This window comes from Seriola aureovittata, chromosome 13 (genome assembly GCF_021018895.1).
Source record: "Seriola aureovittata isolate HTS-2021-v1 ecotype China chromosome 13, ASM2101889v1, whole genome shotgun sequence".
Lineage (NCBI taxonomy): Eukaryota > Metazoa > Chordata > Actinopteri > Carangiformes > Carangidae > Seriola > Seriola aureovittata.
Window position 1 is genome coordinate 12,255,785 of NC_079376.1, and position 20,808 is coordinate 12,276,592.

At 40.3% G+C, this 20,808-nt stretch overlaps 2 protein-coding genes across 3 annotated transcripts; one reads left to right on the forward strand and one right to left on the reverse strand.

Annotated features, from left to right (window-relative positions):
• Positions 1-237: 237 nt before the first annotated feature.
• On the reverse strand, positions 238-15,649 carry rlf (RLF zinc finger). Its single transcript, XM_056393495.1, has 8 exons — positions 15,430-15,649; positions 13,047-13,201; positions 10,935-11,016; positions 9,703-9,838; positions 9,379-9,581; positions 6,462-6,598; positions 6,092-6,233; positions 238-5,435 (listed from the first exon to the last, which is right to left on the reverse strand). Exons 1-8 carry the CDS (start codon positions 15,607-15,609, stop codon positions 786-788), a joined length of 5,685 nt encoding a protein of 1,894 aa, XP_056249470.1. The 5' UTR covers positions 15,610-15,649; the 3' UTR covers positions 238-785.
• A 1,844-nt stretch (positions 15,650-17,493) lies between these two features.
• On the forward strand, positions 17,494-19,781 carry znf593 (zinc finger protein 593). 2 transcript variants are annotated; one of them, XM_056393161.1, is made up of 4 exons: positions 17,494-17,557; positions 17,918-18,125; positions 19,116-19,178; positions 19,359-19,781. In XM_056393161.1, the coding sequence occupies exons 2-4, from the start codon at positions 17,926-17,928 to the stop codon at positions 19,483-19,485; spliced, it is 390 nt and encodes a 129-aa protein (XP_056249136.1). In that variant the 5' UTR covers positions 17,494-17,557; positions 17,918-17,925; the 3' UTR covers positions 19,486-19,781. The 2 variants fall into 2 exon arrangements, with proteins under 2 accessions (XP_056249136.1, XP_056249135.1); XM_056393160.1 differs by having other exon boundaries at positions 17,505-17,557; positions 17,886-18,125.
• The last annotated feature ends 1,027 nt before the right edge of the window (positions 19,782-20,808 follow it).

Below are 20,808 nucleotides of genomic sequence, written 5' to 3' on the forward strand. Positions count from 1 at the left end.
TCATGTGAAATATGTTCTTGAAATAAGATCTGAGACAGATTTTCAGTATTTCTTCTGTCTGTTCATTACATTTACATTATTACATGTTTATGGCTTTTGATTGAGTCTTCCTAGCATTATGTTCTGCCTCAACATCCTGCTTTTAGAGGAAATGCACCCAATGTGGCAAACTTCCCGGCAAATGCCATTTCACTGCGACTTTAAAAAGTTGGTATATAAACATGTCAATTACACAAATGAGAAAGCAAATGGCTTTATTTCATTTCCACATTTATTTTTTATTAGAAAGTGTTACATACATGTCTGCCAACATTTGTCCACTGCATCCCAACACTGATTTAATATAAACTGAGGTGAAAAATAACCAAACATATTCCTCAAGAACTTTGTAGTAAGGAAATGTTTTTAGTCACATTTTCACACAAGTGAAAAGGCCTTGCAATACGCTACTGACCATCTCTAACAATCTGAAAATCTGTACATTTATCTCGGAGAACTACATTATCTACACTTGTGATGATGAATTAACATAATAGGTGTTATCTGAATGCCTCCATAACATGTCTAAAAAAAAAACAAAAAAAAACAATCTTGGATCTGATGTGCACTGTTTAAGCTTGTTTTTATCTTATGCTAATTTCTAGAATGCTTCAGTTTGGCAACTTAAACAAACAACAACAAAAAATCCATAATACTATTATTTTGGGACAAAGAAAAATACTGTTACAGTTTGTGAAAATACAAAGTAATTTGCAATAGCCATGTTAAAAAGGTGCTCAGTTAAACTAACTTCCAAGAAGCAGTTTGGTGTTGTTGGTGTCTGATGGGAAGAGGTCAGGCAGGGTGGTGGTGCACACAGGTCTCCCCAGGACCACCACTGGTCTGAGGTACTGAAGCTGCTTAATGGCCAGGTCCCCACACCCAGCCAGAGCCTTGTCCAGGATGGACTTCAAGTTTTGGACTGATGTAAAGTCCCCAGTCATAGTATGGGGCTTCAGCAGAGGGGAATGAGTACGTCTGCTGCGGGTGTGAGAGATCCCCAGCTGGTTGTTCTCCTTAACAGAACAACTGCGTCTGAAAGTGTCCCGCCGTTTCACTGCTGCTGCGTTTTTGTCTTTTGGGGTTGTATCCTGTATGAACTTGAGGAATGAGGACTCAAAGCCCATAGGTTTATAAGTTCCGATGTCAAAGGGCCGTGGAGAAGGGCTAGCCTGAGGGTCTTTCACATTTGACGGCTGCTCTGACAGTTCGTTTTTCCGTTTTAGTGGCTGGCGAACAGGAGGGGCGGGAAAGGCTGCTGACCCATTAGACATTTTAGTACCATCCTTGTTGCCTGACACATCTTGGAAGCCCTCTTCAGTAGTAAAGCGCAGTGAGCATGGTGGCGAGAGGTCAACAGTGACGGGACGAAGCAGAGGTTTGATTTTATCCAAGCTTAATCTCTCCTCCTGTTTCTGACCGATCTGTGGTGCTGCAGCCGAGTCATCAGTGTGCCCACCGGTGCTCGGCTCACCATACAGCACCTCATCCGCACCAACAAGGACGCCATTTCTCTCAACTGGTGGTGGCGGCTCCTCCTCCTCCTCCTCTGGAAATCCCAGTGGATTATCCTCCTCCTGTGTGTCTGCCTTGATGGAGTGCAGGCTCATGGCTGCAGGCTGCCCCCCTGTGTTTTCTGGCTCTGCCTGATACTCCATTTTACGAACCCCATTAGGCACACATGCTCCCGCAACAGTCGGCCTGGCTGACTTCCTCTGAATCAGTTCTTCCAGTTGCTCAGCATTATAAACAAGCTTATCTTCATTCTTAACAAGATCATCTCGACGCATGCGGTGAACCCTCAGGTAGTGGCGGTGCAAGCTCTGCATGTATGTGACAACAGAATCGCAGTCCTGGACCATGCATGGATAGGCCACACGCAGACAGCGGTCTTGGCACATCTGAAGTGCTTCTTCATGAGATCTGAAGACAAAACGGTTGTAGGAATTTCTCCTCTCTTTCTTTTTTTCTCCAGACACTTTCTTCTCCTCAAGACTCTCCTCGCCCATTTCCTCTGACTGGTCGGCAGTCACTTCAGGCGTGGGACTCGATCTCTCAGCTTGTGCGGTGGGTGAACCAGGCTCTTCTTTCTGAGGACTCTGTGGTGTGACGACAAGCTTCTTTTGGCATCCGGTAATTGACTTTTTGTGAGTGCTCTGTAGACGTACCACCAGTGAATCGTAGTACTCACAGTGACTGTAAAGTGTATGTTTTTTAAGTGCATCATCATGGCTGAACACCCGTGTGCAGCCTTCATACTTGCACCTTATTAACTCTGGTGGTTGAGAATGGTAGTCTCGAGTGTGACGCACTAGGCTGCTTTTAAGGTGGTAGGAGGCGTTACAATTGGCAAAGTGACATTTGTATTGGGGCTGAGGTTCATCCGAGTTTGAGAGAGGCCTTTTCTTGGCAGGCTCTTTTCTGACTTCTGGACTGTGATGCACATCAAAATCTTTTTCCAACAAGAGCTGAGAGCGATTGTAATGATGTACCAACTGCAGGTGGCGCACAAGGCCTCCCTGGGTGGAGAAAGCTGCATCACAGTTTTTTGCTACACAATGAAAGGGCTTACTGAATTTATCCAATATATAGCAGAGATTACTTTTGGCTACCAAACGTCTTGTAGTTCTGACCTGTTGTGTGGTCCTATCCTCACTTTCTTCCTTCTTCACACCGCCTTCCTCTCTACTCTCTGCTTCGTCCTCTCCTTCTTCTTCAGATGGACAATTATTGTCAAAGTTTTGTCCATTTTCGCTTTTCACGATTGGGTTCTTTTTCTCAGGTTGGCGTTGCAACTTAGGAATCTCTTTCTTCTTCACTTTTAGACCTTGACTCGACAAGTGCTGAGATGCATGCTTTGCAGCGTCTTTGTTTCCCTCATACCTTACAGATCCACAGCTTATTTTGTCCACGAAAGCCTCACTCAGGTTGTGTATCTGAACATAATGGGCCCTCAACACATGTTTTTGTCTGTGACTCTTGGAACAAAGCTGGCAAACGTAAGGCTTAAAAGATGTGGTTTTCAAAGAAGTCAACCTTTTAGCCTGTTCCACCGTACGGCCATGTTTGGTGTTGTAGTGTCGCAGTAAGCTGTAACTCTGAGCAGTTCTGAAGCCACAACCTTTTGTCTCACAGATATATGGCTTCGCAGTGGCTAATGATTCAAGACCGCCTTCTTCATCAGCTGTTGATGCTTGTTCGGTTTTGACTTTTACCTTTTCCTCAGGCAGAGGTGCAGGTCTCTTCTGAAGCACCACAACAGGAGGCTTTGCCATGATTGCCTGATGGAGAGATACGAGTGATGCATTAGACTCTGGGTTGGACTGAGGTGGCTCACTTGGCACACTGTGAGGGGATGAGGAATTCAAGTCCAGTTTACTGAGCCCAATAAGAATGTCTTTCAGAGCATCATTTTTTGTTTGAAGACTTGAAGAGTTACTTTCATTGTTTTTGGGAGCGGTGGGTGCTTTTTTCTCTTGGCCAGCATCCACAGGTTGAAATTGAGTTGAGAGCTCATTTGTCCCCTTTTCCTCACTGTTTGGCTCTTCTTCGGTCTTTATCCCTTTGGTCTTTGAGCCCCGCTCTTTGTCATGTTTGTGTTCTTTGTTCTCCAGTTTAAGATGTTCTGGGTGGGCACATTTCAGATGTCTCTGGACATCTCTGGCTCTGGAGAAAGTCATGCCACACTTCTCAAAACCACAGGTGAACTTACTTCCATCAAAACACACAGCCACCAAGGTCATTGTTGCTTTGGGCTCTTTGCTGTCAGATTCTTGCAAAGAGGAGGCACAGCTCACTGAGGAAGAGTTTAGGACATCTCCGTTTGCAATCTCTTCTGATTCAACTGGCTTATTAAGGGGGGGCGTCGCTTCGCTAGAAGTCTTGAGAAGTTTCCGCTTTGCTTTCCTCTGAGCCTCAAAGTCGTCTTCAGAGAAGGTGATGCTGTGTGTGGATAAATGCTTTATAAATTCCTTTTTGGATAAATAGTATTTTCTACATTCAGCGCTAGAGCAGGTAAATGCTGCATCTCTGAAATGCTGTGCTTCATGGTGATAGATTTGTCCCAAGTCAGAGTAAGTGACATAACAGCCTTTGAGCTCACACTGGTAGTTGAGTTGATAGCCATGGGTCTGTTTGTGTGTGACAAGTTCGTTGGAAGTCCTAAACTGAGCACCACAACCTATAACCACACACATGTAAGGCCGATCACCATAGTGAACCCTTCGATGTTTGCGGTGATGGTAAGCTGAGACAAAATGGCGTCTACAAAAAACACACTTCTCCCGCTTGTCTCTCATCTGGTGAAAATATTTCACATTGTCATCCCCTTTGTGCTCTGACTTTAAGTGAACATATAAGTACTTGGAATGTTTAAAAATCCGAGTACATCCAGTTCCTGGACACGGATACTCGTCCCGGTTCTGCAGTTTGAAGTGTTGGTTGATGTACTCGAAGGTTACATGCTCGTCATCGTCCAGGCGTTTCTCTTTCACAGTTTTGGCTTGTTGCACAATGTGGTCCAGCACATCTGGATCACGTGTGGATTTGTAATACAGCATTAAAGAGGGGTCAATGGTGATCTCCCCTGGTTCAATGTCATCATCCTCATCCACCTGTTTCTGCACCTTGTCTTTCTTTACGCTGTTTTTGTTAAGATGCGTTTCACTCTGAATGTGTAGTTTCATGTGAGGAACGAGATCCTTTCTGCTCTTGAACTTTTCCAAGCACATGGGGCATGGGTGGCTGTTGTCCTCTGCATGTCTTTTGGAGTGGTGAACAATTTGGGTGTCAGTAACTGACCTCTTGCAGATCTGACAGCAGAATTTCTGTTTCTTTGCCTCCGATTCCCCTTGGATTTCTGTTAAGTTAGAAGACTGCTTTTTATCCTGCTGCTCATGACCATCAAGACTTCCATTTATCCTCTTTTGATGCTCAGAGTCGACTTTCACTACGACTTCCTGTGGCTCATGTTGTTTAACCTTCTCTTCTTTGTCTACCACCTCGTCCTCTTCCCCTTCTGACTCTGGTACCAACCCAAGAAGGGAGATGCAGTGATACTTGAGAGTTTTCCAGTCCCAGAATTCGGGGTCAAAAGGCCAGTATGCTTTTAGTGCTAGTAGCAACTCGCAGCGCAGTGAGTTGGGAATAACCTCGCTTTCCTGGTCATACTTTTGGTCAGGGCGTAAATAAAGCTCCTCAAGACTGCCGAAGACATCCTGACTGGGGCCAAGCAGAAACTCTGTGAGTTGGCAGGCACGCAAAACTTCAAGGTCATCTGGAAGAAGACAGGACACTGTCTTACAGACAGATATTCTTGTTTCAGAGTCTTCCTGCTTTGGAAGTTGAAGGGCTTTGACACAAAGTTCTACGGAGGCAGGTACCCCCACATCCTCTGCCTGAAAAGAGAGTGATATATTATTAAGAGTGAGCACGACCCCCCCAAAAAAATCACTTTACATGTTTGGGGTGGTAAGGCCCCATTTACACTCTTCATCTCAAATATCAGTGATCTGGATAAAACCCAGACAAGATCTAGAGCGCTTTCATTTACACTAGGCCACATGTATGCGTCTCTGTTGGCCAGGTAACAAATCTGATTTAATCCATTTTTGTTTTCCATATTCTAAAGCTTTACTCTATACAACAGTAACTCAACACTTATATATGGAAGGAGGAAAAACAGCTTTACTGGGTTGAAAGGTACAGTATAAGTCTCTTGAACCTCTGACCACATCCAACATCACAGCCTGGTGTGGTCACTGTGGTAAGTGGTTGTAGGGCCCCTGCACTCTGAAGAGAACCAGGCCCTAATTTAGTTAACTTCCTCTTTCATAATAGCTGCCCAAAAATAGTGTGTCATATAACTGAATAGTTTTTTAATCTGTTATCACACTAATATGCCTAATCAGATCCAACGAAACAAGGAAACACAAGCTAAACTGGCGTTTATTTCCTGAGTTCAGTTACTCCTTAATATGTAGCACTAACACACTATGAAAAGTTCCATTATATAAGCAATACATCAACTCAAAGTATAGCTGTTCATGCTCACCTCTGCCTGAATCACACGGACCAGGTAAAGCAAATGGTGGACCGTTTTGGCAATGGCACCTAGCTGAAGGCATCGTTCCAGGAGAGACAGCAACGAGGGGTCAATCCTCCTCTGAAGTTTACTCCACAACAGAATCAACTCCCTTTGGAAAAAAAAAAAAAGACAAGAAAAGTGAGCAATGTGCTTTTTCTCTTTCTAAAAAACAACCACAGTTGACTCTGATGACCACCACAATAACAAAGAAATCAACCAAATCATTTAATCATAATTAGACATTTACTCTGATTGCTGATAGCAATTTCAAAACATCAATAATTTACATGTTACTGCAGCCCACCCAACCTCTTGGTCCTTAACAGGGACTACTCACCAGGAGCAGTAATGACTCTGCTGCTGAAGCTGCTGAGTCAGGAAAGTTGTGCACAAGATGAAGGCTGTATTCTCCTCACCCTCTGTCTCCAAATTACATGTGATCTCCAGGACATCCTTACAGTCAAGTCTGGATATCTGTTTGAAGAGTACATTTTATGTTAATACTTCAAATACAATGTAACAGACAACATATCTACAGCCATTTTTAAATTTAGATATGTCATCAACATAAAACGCACCACCCAGCATTTAAAACAAACACGGAACTATGATGTTCCTACTGTCCCTACTTTGACCACAGCGAAAGACCTTTATCTCATGTCACACTCTACGGTCAAGTCTCTCATGAAGGCAAAAATGGAAGAAAAAAAATCTTTAAAAACTTAATTAGGGATCTTTGATGTAATTCATGTAAATATATAAAACACATATCAAAAAAGGCATGTTCAATCAATCACCACTGCCAAGATAGTTTTGGTAAAAAGTGCAGATGATAGAATAATTTCCCAACATAATTCAATATTATTCATAATGTTGACAAGAGAAAACGATATTCACACAGGAACCGAAAATTATTAAACTGCTATAAATGTTTTCCAGATGGGGATTAAGTGGATGAGAAGACCATTTCAGATGTGCGTGTTATACTAACGGAGCTCAGCTACATCAACACAAAAAACCAACACAAAAAAACAATGAAGTGAACAAGTATTGGAATCAATACGGATCTGTAACAAATTAAAGGTTTAAGATACAATATCCAAGGCTTTAAAAAGTAACTCAGTACAAATGTACTCCAGGACCCTGTGACATCACTGTTGGGTGTGGTTAGGTGCAGCAGAGGACAGCAATCCTGCGCTTTTCAGCCCTCTGTGAATTTACTCTTAAAAATCAAATACATTAGCCCACTGTATGCAGCACATTAAGTATTTATGCACAGTAACTAGTTGGACATAAAGGCAAAGGGCTTTACATGTTCAATTTGAAGCTGCGGCATGCATGAGACCTCGCCCTTGCTCATCCTGCATTCCTCACTTTGATTCCTTTGTTTCTCCCTCCTCCAGCCCCAGGAGTAAACAAAAAAATATATACATGATGTGTGAGCGAGGCAGAGGAGAGCGTGCAAGGCAATGAAACAGAAGGATCCTAGGGGGTTCTTTTAAGGGTGGGCTGCACAATCAGCACGCACAATGATATTGATTTGGCTGCATATTTGTACCAGTATAGAATGAAAGTCCATTACAAATGTCAGCACAATAACTGCATGTAAAATATGATGTGAATTAGCTCCCCTTTTATGCTAAATTTTAAATCTTATGATAATGTAAACCTCTGAGGAAGTAAGAAACCAGCCTTATTTTAGCTGGATGATAATCTATTTTAGATACGTCCAGGTGTCTTTGGAATGGTTTTATGACCCAGCGAAGTTAGAAAATTGTCTAAATCTACAATAGGGTGAGTGTTTCAACAGCTCTATAAACATGACCATTCAAGACTTGAAACAGAAAATCTTCAACTGACAGCATACCATGAAAAGGTGGGTGAATGGAGACAGATGGCATTACAAAAACAGGACCGAACAATAAGGACACCTGTCAGTGAGTATACATAGTACTTGAGAATGCATGTAGCTCTGGTATAAGAGGAGAGAAAAAAAAAAGAAAGAAGAAAACATCCACGTTTGCCGAAGTCACTGACATGTCACGACCAGAAAAGGCATTACAGATATCTTAACAACTCTGGTGAAAACTGGCTTCACAGTTTCTTCAACTTAACTGCACCTAAAAGGACGTCTGACTCCCTGTCTTGCATTAAAATCACATTGTATTGAAAGTGGGAGCCAATACTGAAATAAGGCCAAAAACTACACAAATGATCTATCTTGTATAAATTGAAGGATTTCTGTGTCTTCAAACTAAGTGCCAGCAAGCCGAAACCTCACATTTGCATGTGAATTTGGGGCTCTATTTTTGGCGATGCTGCAGATAAACTTTATAAATAGGAACCTTTTTTTATATTTCCATTTACTGTTTTATAAGGAAGGTTTCACTTGAAAATATGTCCCCATTTTTATTCATCAACTAATATCAATTATATATTGCCTGAACAGAGAGAAATGCTCTCTCCGTGTTGCTAAGAGCAGAGGCAGTTTTATCTGGACTCTTCTCTTCTTCTTCATCTTGTCAGTAACACCTGTGTCCAACCATAGAAACAGGCTTTTGTCAAGTGTAGTCATTTTTGTAGTAGAATCCCTGACTGATAGTATCTAACAGTATCTCATGATAGTCTCTATGTCAGTCATAAATAATTTAACATATTGTATTTTACTTCAGGTTGGTTTGTCACATGTATACTTTGCCAGTGTTGTAAGTGAATGTGGAGTCTGACTCACCGGATGTAGGCTGCAGGTATAAACCTGCCATTGGGAACCTATTTCAGCCGGCATTCTCCCCCCTTTTTAGCTTCCCCTGCCTGCTACTGTTATCAAAATCTCCTTCACTAGGGCGAAACAACAAACCTAGGACATAGCAACCTACTTTGCTGGGTTTTTTTGTGGCGTTTTCTTTGCAGGGAATTAGCCATTTTAATGACAGTGCTCATCTCCTCACGTACCAATGTTTCATCAAAACAAGCCCCCCCCCCCCCCAATTTTACAGGGGCACTGTTGCTGCACCCTGGTCCCAGCACCGGCCAAGACTATTGTGATTCGTTTAAAGAATTTCAAACAGGCCAGACCTATCTCCAGCACTGTGGAGATAGGTCTGGCTATGCAAGACTAGTAAGTGTGAGAACCACCACAGTTATGTAATATTTCACATGTAACAGTCATGAGAAAAAAAAGTTGCACAAAAGTATCACAGTATCAAAACAGCATCACGCCCATAACTGAACATCTAGTGAACATGTTGTAATACCTCCATGATGGCTTCCTCATTGGGCAGCAGGTGACAAAGCAGGGAGACGTATGTTTGGCGAAAAGTAGCTTGGTTGGAGATGGAGCTGCATTCAGTGCAAGCTTTAGCCAGCACCACGGCCTTGGCAACTTCGCCGATCTTCTCCAGATGTTTCACCCGCATCTCCATGAAGCCCTCCCCCTCCAAGCTGATGTATGCATCAACTAGTGACAGAATTAAAACAAAGTCTGATTAGCAAACTACCACAACAAGGCCAATGTGATAATAAGCACTTAAATTAAGGCGCAGTGCTGCCATAATTCATAAGTTCACAGGATTCCCAACCTTCTTCTGGGTTGGTGACCTGGCCAGTGAGGAGGGAGTTAAGGACTGAGTTGCTCCATGCTCCTCCCTCTCCTGTGATCTGGAGTAAAGCTTGGAGGTCTGTGCTTCCATACTGTAACAACGTATCATGGGCAATCTGCAATAAAGACACAAACAATGTCATATTTAAGTACAATAAAAACAGCTATCTGTTGAGCACTATGTTAAAAAATTAGATCACAAACAAGTAAAACACTAATAAACGGTGCCATGTTTGTCCCTGGACAGAGGCAGTGGTGCTCTTAGTTTACATTACTACACTGCTGGCTTTAATTAGTTGGTGCAATTTAACATTTTATATTACCTACATAAAAGGAAAACATTAGTCTTTTGAACACCACTGTTCATGTCTGGAAATGAAACAGCTGCTCGGTTGCTGTCAACTCCCTCTGACAAGAATTTAATATTTTCTTATTTGAAATGAACTCAAACAAAGTACTTCTTGAATAAAACCTGGGAAAATACAACACACGGTGCAAAATGTTCGATTGTCACAACCTGACAGCAAAGAAATTACAATACTTTTTTCCTTTTAAATCTATATTTGACCGTATGTCTAACTGCAGCTGCAGTTTGGTAATGAGTTCCCATGACGCTTCTTACTATATCACTGTTCTGTTCAGTCATAGAGGTTATAAACACTGGTGGTTTAGACTCAAGAGGCAAACAGGAATAAAACACTGCCATCTACACCAACTTGGGGCATTTTTTCTCAAGTCTCACCAACAACCTATCAGAAGGTCTTTCATAACACCAGCGCTTCCCATAAACAGGTTCTACTTGGGCGGCCCACCCATGTAGATAAAACCACATGGTTCCAACTTAGGTAAATCTCACATTAGAACACTTTGTGTCTCACACACCTGTCTGAGTATGTGCAGCAGTGACTGAGTGGGGACTAGAGGCTTCTCTGTGAACAGCCACCTAGCTAGGCTCTACCAACAGCCTGCATCTGTAAATTGTAGCACCTATCAATAGTCTGCTTGTGAGGCGAAACAGAGAACATCTGTAAAATGTATTGAGTGTAAACTGCATGAGTCTGCATGCACACCAGTCACACCAGCCACCACCACAAGTTAAATCTCAACCTGGGGTAAGTAATTCTCGAATTAAGTCATGACCACTTTATTTTCCTCTCCGATTTAAATCTTTAACCCATCAGAAAACAATGTTTTGAAACAAGGACCTCTTACCTGCACCGAGTGGTGGAACTGAACCCAGGCTTCATACGGTATTTCATTCTCAGGCACTGACAGCAACAGTTCAAAACAGCTCCTGCAAGAAAAAAAAACAGATAAGACTGGAGGTTCAGTAAATAATGATAATTCTAGATTGCTCTAGTTTTTGACAAAAAACAGAACAAGACAATTTAGTATAAGTATAAACTGTGAAACATTTAATCTAAACGACACATACACATATTGAACAGACTGTAATATTACCCTAAACTTCAATACATGTTGTCAGTTTGTTTTGATGGTACAAGAAAAAAGAGTCTGCTTTACATCTTCATACATTAAACATGTCAAAAATTGCTTGATTGAAAATAGAATGTGGTGGTGAAATGTTTTTTAGATGGACTTTACCACATCTGTCAGTAGTTAAATTTAACTATTACAATCTATCTATTAATAGATCCTTCATGCAAGACTCTATTAAGCTGAAAACAGTGAGACAACCCCCATCCCTCATGAACATTTCCTGATGGGGTGTGTGTGTGTGTGTGTGTGTGTGTGTGTGTGTGTGTGTGTGTGTGTGTGTGTGTGTGTGTGTGTGTGTGTGTGTAGAGCAATAGTGCATGAGCTCTGCAATTAACTGAAAGAGACATTATAAGTCGCTAACTGACCTAATTTAAGTCATGTCAGTATGTTCAGTAAATGTATTCAGACAGGCTGTCATTTGCAGTGTGAACCCTTTAATGCACCTAAAAGTACAACAAGAATCACGTCTAATCCAAAGCAACAGCCAATCACTGGTAGTCAGTGCTTGTGTCCTTTACATGAGCTCATCCATACCAGAGTTCATTGAGTTGGAATTGTTACTGTTGATTAAAATGTAAACATTGAGGAAACAGAAATTTGTTCAATAACCTGTAACACACCCATGTCATATGTGACAAGTGCATGGACAGAAAATCGCACACTTGACTGAGTTATATCCACACACTCACAGTTGTCTCATTTACACCTATTTATAATATTACTTACTTGCGTATGTGAAACCAGACACTCATTTTACTTAAGATTTTCTATTTTAGCAAGCAAAAGCATTCTTGATTGTTAAACTTATTAAATAAACATAACTCTAAAAGTTAGAATCTAGGATTTTCTGTTTATATTTAATCATAACAAATTAATACGTGGTTCACTTGGAAAATAGAGAATTTTGTGCATAAGCGATTTTAAAAATATGTGGGCATCTCTTGTTACAGAGCTAAAGGTGACAGTTAAGCATGATATTGATTTCAAGTGATATCATCCAGCCCTACTTAAGACTTGACTGTACTTTTAACCAAAACAGAATTAAAATTCAACAAATGCAAAATGACTACCACACAGTGTCTTTTACTGTGAAATGCAATGTGACACCTTCATGGATATATCCAAGTCACATATCACAAGACTACACTTTGTAATTTACATTTGATATCAAGCCTGGAAAACTTCAGCTGAAGATATTTAGTGAGCTCAGATACTCAAACAAATCAACAAACTACAGGAAGGCATTTAGAGGACAATGTCACTTGCTGTCTGTTGACAACCTTATATTACCAGAACATTTGGACATTTAGAAATTTCTGATTTATCTGATATAAGTGAAGCATCAATTGAATTGACTCTGGACTTAGTGAATTGAAATCTAATTGAATAAGGAGTTTAGCGCCAATATCCAGCTCTATTTGGAAATGTGAAAACCGGGAGAAAAGACAAGTGACAAGCTTGTTGTGGCTTTACCCGGTCAGGTATCAGGTCAAGTAAAGTCCAAAGCAAATGCCTGAATTACAACTAGTCTACACAAACTAGAAATTGTCGGTTTGTATTACCAGGCTGTTAAGGACTTAACTGAATGAGCTGACCACTTCACCTCAATACATTTACAGTGACCAAGAAAAGGTGCAACACAACACAAGCTGCTAAATATGCTGGCAAGATATACTTACTTCATTTCAAACTCAAACAAGTGCAAAGAAAAAGTCTAATTTATTATTTTACAGACATGCGTGCTTGTGGTTATGGGTGGTGAGAATTCATTGTATCTATATCTCTAATTATTTTTATTTTCAGTGGAAACTGTTCAATACTCACAAAGCTAGTCTCTTCAAAACAAGGGCCACTTTGTCAGACTCTGCAGTGAGGTGGGATCGGGCTGCAGCAAAGCAGTTTATGGACAGACAGTAGACCTCCAGAAGAGGCAGACCATGCTCCATAGAGTTCCTGCTGCCAGCATAGTGAATCAGTGCCTAAAAAGATACATACAAATCTCTAAATGTAAAGGGTGAAGAAAAAAACAGTATGAAAACAGGCTGTAAATACTTTCAAAAAGGGATCAGGGGAGATCAGATGGGAGACACATTTGTGTGGAAGAACAGGGGTTTTCCACCTGGGGAAGATAACGGTCTATACCTGACTGATCCCAGCTGACACCGTCTGGTGTGAGGTACTCCTGATTGGGCCTGAAGGGACTTGACTCTACAGCATATGACAACCCTGAACCTTTAATCGTGAGCCATCATGAACTACAAAATCATACTCAAGTAGGGACACAAAGTATACCGTGGCATCTTTTGACTTGTAATATTTTAGAGGTGCGTTCACTCAAATATGTTTTTGTGATGAAATGCAAGCTTAAGTCCTGTCCTTTATTCAACAACATTGAGAACATTAAAATGTATTTTTCTGAATTACACTATCATGAAAGAAAAAAAAAATTCTAATACAAGAAATAATAGAGAACAGAAAATGTTGGTTCTCACAGTGTTGTTTGTATGAAATATTGTCTTCACTGTCACTGTCCCCAGGCATGGAGGAGTCAACATCACTGTGTCTAAACCAGTGTGTCACCTGTATGGAGCTGGCAGGCACACGCATTAAATCATCGTACTATCAGCATCCCAGGGGTCCCATTTGTCAGACAGAAGGAACCTTGCCAGTTTTTGCTTGTGTCTACAGAGGCACTAAATTAATTCCCCTCAGTCCAAAAATAAAGCACACTCTCTGAGGAAGTCAAGAAGGAAGTCTCAACCCTGGAGACTCCCATCAGTGTACTAATTACACCTGGACTACTTCCGATTGGAACAGAAAGTCAACACCACTACAAAATTGTCAGTTTTTGTTTAATATCAACCTGAAAATCATTTAATTTGCCCAGAGTGGAAATTAAATTGTAGGTTCAAAATTTTCAGCAATAGTAGTTACATGCTCATATGTACATCGAAGGAGTTACTGGTTGCTGTAATCATTCATCTTCTCCAAACGAGCTATAGAAATGATGGGAGGCAAAAGCCAAAGTTTTGTTTTTGTTTGTAAAATATGCCTTTTAAAAAAGTCAAATTAGTTGGGTACCTTAGTTATTAAAGTTACAGACTTTTTGATCCAAAATTCTCTCACTCAGGTTGCTATATCTTTACTACAGTTCAGCAGGAAAACACTGTCCACAAAGTAGGACTAAAAATGAAAGGAAGAACGGGCACAGAAATCAGTGCACATGGGGGCATGTTAGTATTGCTTGAAAACTAACTTATAAAAGAGTGAATGCATGCTTTCACAGCAGCCACAGAACAACCATGGAAGAGTTGGCTAATGAATTACTCTCCTCTACAATCTACTTTGGCTGGTAACCAAGTCTCACTGGAAGCTCCTCTGTGAGTGAAAAGCGTTCATTGGCTTAAGTGGTAAAAACGAAAGTATGAGCTGCTTTGGAGTTTTGTAATCAGGGACTCTTGAAAGTGGGAACCAATGTAGTTTCTGTTTCCCTAACTCAAACACTATATTTGGCTTAATATTGTACTAATATCAATAATATTCAGAATTCAAAAAATATAGTTACAATACGGCAGATCCACCATACTACCAGTCAATTTGAACATGAATACAACGTCAGTACTAGACTGCCGACGTTTGACATTGTGATAAAGGCTAAACAATACAAAATTTGATGGGCACAAGATATTTGCAACTAATTTAAATGTCCAAAATGCCATTTTGAGGCCGCCCCAGCTGGCTAGAAAATTTGGATAAACACACCGCGATGCCGCCCCGCCCCACACGCATGCAATTATGCACAATGTGCAAACTGTGGCAATGTCATGTGCATGCAAACATCTGTAATAGATTTGCTGTATTGCATAGTTTTAGATAAGATTGAGCTGAACGAGTTATATCAATGAAAGCAAAGGGATCATACTGTACAACTTAAAGCAATAAACGGGGAATCCATCACTAACCCTATGTAATTAGTCCAGTGATGGTAAATTAAACTGCTGTGACGTAAGATCATATGTATTCGTGGAAATTAATAAAAAAAAATACACAGTGCAGTTGCTCCCTGGTTATACAGCCAGCCTGAACTTGGTGAGGTAGCTTGAGGGCCAGCAGCCGTCGTAGATTAGCTCGCAGGCTGCGAGAAAAACAATCCTGGGTGAGCTAACGCTGTGCTAACGTTAGCTTCGATGTTGCATGTACACATTACCTGACAGAAGTTGTCGCAGTACTCCGTGGAGGATGCTATGGATATATCTTGTTGCCTGAGGACGTCCTCGAAGGCTCTCAGTGTGGCTAACAGGGTTTCCATTGCAACCAGAGTGTCCTCGGCCGTGTCCAGGGCCCGGTCGCTCCATTCGTGCTCTGGTTCAACATTATTCTCCGCCATCTTCGCTCTCCGCCACGGCGCGTATGCAGTGCAGTCTGACGCCGCCTTCAAGTGCCGTCGGAATATTTAAACATATCAGCTGAACTCATGGGGCTGAACTTCACCCGAATGACCCGACCACAGAGTGGGAAAGTGGGTGACTTGTGCTAATGTGACGTTACGTTTTAATGGTATTATTTATTGCTACTGTCGTTACGTTTTGTTAATTAATTAACCTTATTTTATATTTAATACAGCCCTTGGTCCGTAAACTTTTTTTTTTTTTTACATGTTTTTTTTCACTTACTACTTTGTACATATGTCTACAAAACATTATGTGTAAGTCAAAGTGTATATAAAAAAATGTAACCCAGCAAAATGAAACTGCTGGCACAACATATGCCTGGCTCCTCGGCACAACTCCGGTCCATATACTTCCACATCTGGGCAGAGTCTGGCTGTTATCCTCCGGTATTGACTGACGGCTGGAAGATTTTGTGTGTGTGCACCAGAATGGGCCCTGATGTTGAAGTAGCATCTTACAGTCAGTGGGCCAGATTCGGGCTATGGGACGTATATTGCCGTAGACGGGGCCAGAAGAAAACAAGCACGAGGCACAAGTATGGGCCAAATTTATTTTGCTATCAAGGAAGTACATTAAGAGCCACTAGAAACTAGAGTCAATTCCTAGTAAGCACAAACATACTTGGCCAATAAAACTGATTCTGATAATTTTCTTGTTTAGTTTTATGTTTTGTATTGTTTCATAGCTTATGTTTTTTATTGTTAAGTTTTATGTGTGTGAAAGGGGCATCTAGGTACAACAAGAGATATTAAGTTTACTTTAATGTATGACAAAGAAAGCTGCCGAACTATTTTCTGTCAATAACTAATTGATTAACTGATTAATCATCTATCATCTATTATTATTTATGGCCACAAACACCTCCATGGAGGTGAAAATGAAATTTGGGAAGAGTGAAGGAAGAATAACATAACTACCCAATTTCTTCAATTACCACAGAGCATAAAATATCATTACACAGAGAAAACTGGTGCAATTCAGTCAGAGCAAACACTCAGCAAATCATGCGGAGCAATTAATGATTTTTTCACTTGATATTAGCGATGGAATGTAAATAAGTAGGCCTATATTTACTCAAGTAATGCACAGACTTGAGTATTTTCCTTTCATGTCACTTTTACATTTCACTACAATTCTGAGAGAAATATTGTACTTTTCACTGCACTACAAGTATTTGACAGATCTACATTACATATTAAGATTGTGCATGCAAAACATAGGAAGAGTTAATAAAATATGTTTTTATTTATCTATTTTTAGATTAAACAACTCTACCTAACAATACATAGCTGAAACTATTAGTCGATTAATTGATTGACAGAAAATTAGTTGGCAGCTATTTTCATAATTGTTTATATGGGTTTTCAAGGCAAAAATGCGAAACATTTCATCCTTCCAATTAATTTTTTTCAGTTCTATAATAAATCAGCTCCACTTCAATCAACTACAACAGTAAAATGCTGTTTACACATTAATGCATAAGAAATAATAATCTAATCATTTGACAGTCACAGGGGCCATTGTAGTACATTACAGTACATTTTACTGATTATACTTACATACTTTTACCTAAGTAACATTTTTAATGCAGTGGCTACTTTTACTTGTATTTTACAGTGTAGTTTTTGTTCTTCTATTTAAGCTAAGAGCCTGAATACGTTTACCACCACTATTTATGTGCTTAAATATCAGAGTGAGAGGTTGGTTCACTTTTTGTATGTTACGGTTTAATTTTATTATTGCTTATAGAATGCCAGTTATCATTTTTCCTCTGGTCGTTTCCCCAAATACTGGTGTTTGGCGCTCTCTATAGGTGAGCAGGTGTATGTAAGTCTTATTTTGACCCGGAAGTACATTTATCTCTCTCGGCAACACGCGTGGAAGGTAAGCAAAGTCTTAAAATGGATCTGTGAAGGGTTTTTAGAAGTAAATCTACTACATAATTGTTTTTTCTTCAGCTGAACACCAGTTTGTTTATCCCATAGCATTTGAGCCGGTGGCAGTGGCACAAAATGGCCACTTTTAACAGTTTAACTTAACATCTGGACTTTCTGTTCTACACTGTTAATAAGACAGTAACTGCAAATTCCAACCGCAGTTCATGGACAGATTTTGGAAATCATAAACCCTGGTGGAGAAAATTAGTAAAGCGTTATTAATTTTCCCCGTGATATTCGCCTACAAATAACTTCAACTGTGTCGATCCCTGCAGTCTGACAGGTCGTGTTTCATCCTGCCCTGTAGGATCGAAGATGGGGAAGTCCAAACAAAAAGGAAACCACAAGAGTGACAAGAAGAAGAACATCGCGAAGACATGGAAGACGAAGCGCAGGACCAAAGACCTGGACCAGATCCACACAGACATGAAGCCTGAGACAGCAGCCAAACTTCTGCACCAGGACGTGGACTACGACGTGACAGGATGCGCACAACACTACTGTTTACACTGCGCGTAAGTTTCTCCCTGTTTGTCTTTACATGAACACACATGCAGTATAACTGAAATTAGACCTTTTAACGGGGAATTCATAAACATTTTTTAACATTTCCTGTTTATTTTCTTTATTAATTATGTATCAGTTCCAAAATATTACGTTTACAATACTTCTATAGACTGGTTGAATTGGTTTGATACTATCGAGGATTCCTTACCCAATTCCGATAAATAAGGAGTAAATGAGTAAATCTCATCAGCATCAGTGAGCCAATGAGCATGCAGCATGCTTGGACAAAGATCTAATAATGATGGGTGATAGGCTGTTTATTTTCAGGAACGAGCTTGAGTGTAGAAAGAAACCCAGTTTAAAAATAAAGCCAAAGTTAAACTAGAATTTGTATCGCAAGGTGTATTGTAATTTTCTGTTTGTTCAAATGGATTTGATAAAATTGGTCTTGATAAAAGTATCTTTAAGAGTTGGAATCGAAGTCAAAGTATCGGTATCAGTACTGAATGATACCCAGCCATACTGCTGTCACATAAGACATAGAAAAGACCAACATCCTGACAATTGAGAAGCTGCAACTTGGGGAACTTTTCGCATTCTTGGTTGAAAAAAAATGGTGATGAACATCTATTATCAAAATAGTTGCTGATTAATTTTTCTGTCGTTTGACTAATTCAGTGGTTCCCAACCAGTGTTTATGACACAAGAGTTGTAATCAGTGAAAATAAATTTTTAGATTCAGTCCTGAAGATGTGAAGTGTGCAGGGTTTCACAAGAAAAAAATCAAGAAAATTTTGAGACAAGTCAGAAAAAAGAAGCCTAATTTTTGTGTAAAACAAAAATATATTCATCTTATGTCATCCCTTTAATCACCTTCAAATTTTTGAGGGACCCTTTGGGGGTTTCAAGTTGGGAACCACTGGACTCATTGATTCCTTGTTTCAGCTCTTCTGTCAACAGAGTCGCTGTTTAACACAGTGGTACTTTATGTCTTGCAGGAGATATTTTGTGGATATGAGATCCTTGAAAGAGCACTTCAAAAGTAAAGTGCACAAAAGACGGTAAGACACCAGTATCTCTTATATCTGTCATTCTGCCTGTGCTCACATATTGTGATGTAAAATTCATTCAACAAATTACTTCTTGCTCACGTGGGATTCTGTGCCATAGCATACAGTACAATACAATGGATAGGTAACAATCTGACTTTCCAAGCTTATCTCTTTTTTTTCTCCATCCAGGTTGAAACAGCTCAGAGAGGAGCCCTACACCCAAGCGGAGGCAGAGAGAGCAGCAGGTATGGGCTCCTACATCCCCCCAAAAACTGTTGAAGTGAAGACACAGCCTGTGGAAGAGGACATGGACTGAGAGCCGCCCACGTTAACTCATGGACTGATAACTCAATAAGAGAAGCATTGACAAAATGGATAATGCCCATGTGATTTTCTTCTGTCACAAATGCCAGGTGCATTGTTAAATGCCTTTTTGTGACAAATAATGTTTGTTTTTTCAGCCAGCTGTTATGTAACTGGCTGTTTAACTTCTGGGTATCACCAGTATCTGGAAAGCCTTACCTTACACTGGGTAGTGTCATGCAACATGTACCTATGTAAATACTGAGTATGTGTAGAAATGTGTTGAATGATAATAAACTATAAAATGGAGTGGATTCAGTCAGATTACATTTATACAGTACAACACGGTGTAGTTAGAGCAAAGTTTCTCAACCAGAGGTCATTTTTTCCTTGTGACATACTTCATATTTTCACCTAACTTGACAATCAAACTGAATTGTCATTTGTTTTCCCTTCATAATTCATTTGAATTGAGGAAACTGGAGCTGTGGATGATGAGTCACATCGTCTGTAAGCAGGATAAGTTTTAACTGTTCAGCCCTGTAAAGATAATCGAATTAAACAATCTGAGAAGAACAAACAGATTTTTTTGGAACTGCATGCAACTCATGTCCACGCCTTCATTGTAACCTAAAACTAGGGTCACACATAAACTGTTTCATTTTAAGTGAAAAATTGTACTTAAGTTGAAGGCACAGTGTCTTTGTCTCACTGTTGGCAAAATCAAATTTACAGAGATACAGATTTCAATGTGAACATGTTAAAAAAAAAAAAAAAATCAGTAAAGGGCAGTCCAGCAGAAACAAAGCCTTCACTTCCACTGGTACACATGAAGTTACAACGGATTTAATGACAAAGCCCTTTGGCAGGCAAACATATAATTGAAGCTTGTTAACAGACATTCCTGGGATGAACAATACAGCCCTGCTCCTTTAAATGTGACTGCTGTGCCAGATCCTAACTCCTGCCAAGCTGGAAGGAATGTACATTAGAACATCCGGTTAACACCTTCAAAATAAGGTCCTCGACGGTGAAATGACAAGATACGTTTAGGTTTAAACTAGTGTGCCCTCAGCTCTCCGTACGTCACTCGGGTCACAATCATCCCCCGAGAAGGGAAAGATAACGCACATGGCCGAAAGAAAACAACATTTCCACACAACAGACTTAACATACCTTCCAGCGAGGAGGAATAAGAACCGAGCGGAGAGTCGTTTGGAAATTTTGAACTTAACTACTGGTTTTCGTTTCAGAAAAGTGTTTTTTATCATTCTGGACAGGAAGCACACGCGAGAATCACGAAAATACATTTCAAGATACAAACTGAGACTAGCTT

Bases quoted from the DNA above. Each gene is read 5' to 3' on its own strand.
- rlf (XM_056393495.1), bottom strand. From the start codon at position 15,609: ATGGCGGAGAATAATGTTGAACCAGAGCACGAATGGAGCGACCGGGCC. The intron at 13,202-15,429 runs GTAATGTGTACA...GTATCTTTTTAG, and splicing joins ACTGCGACAACTTCTGTCAG to GCACTGATTCACTATGCTGG. The intron at 6,234-6,461 runs GTGAGTAGTCCC...TTTTTTCCAAAG, and splicing joins CAGAGTCATTACTGCTCCTG to GGAGTTGATTCTGTTGTGGA.
- znf593 (XM_056393161.1), top strand. From the start codon at position 17,926: ATGGGGAAGTCCAAACAAAAAGGAAACCACAAGAGTGACAAGAAGAAG. The intron at 18,126-19,115 runs GTAAGTTTCTCC...TATGTCTTGCAG, and splicing joins CACTACTGTTTACACTGCGC to GAGATATTTTGTGGATATGA. The intron at 19,179-19,358 runs GTAAGACACCAG...TTCTCCATCCAG, and splicing joins AGTAAAGTGCACAAAAGACG to GTTGAAACAGCTCAGAGAGG.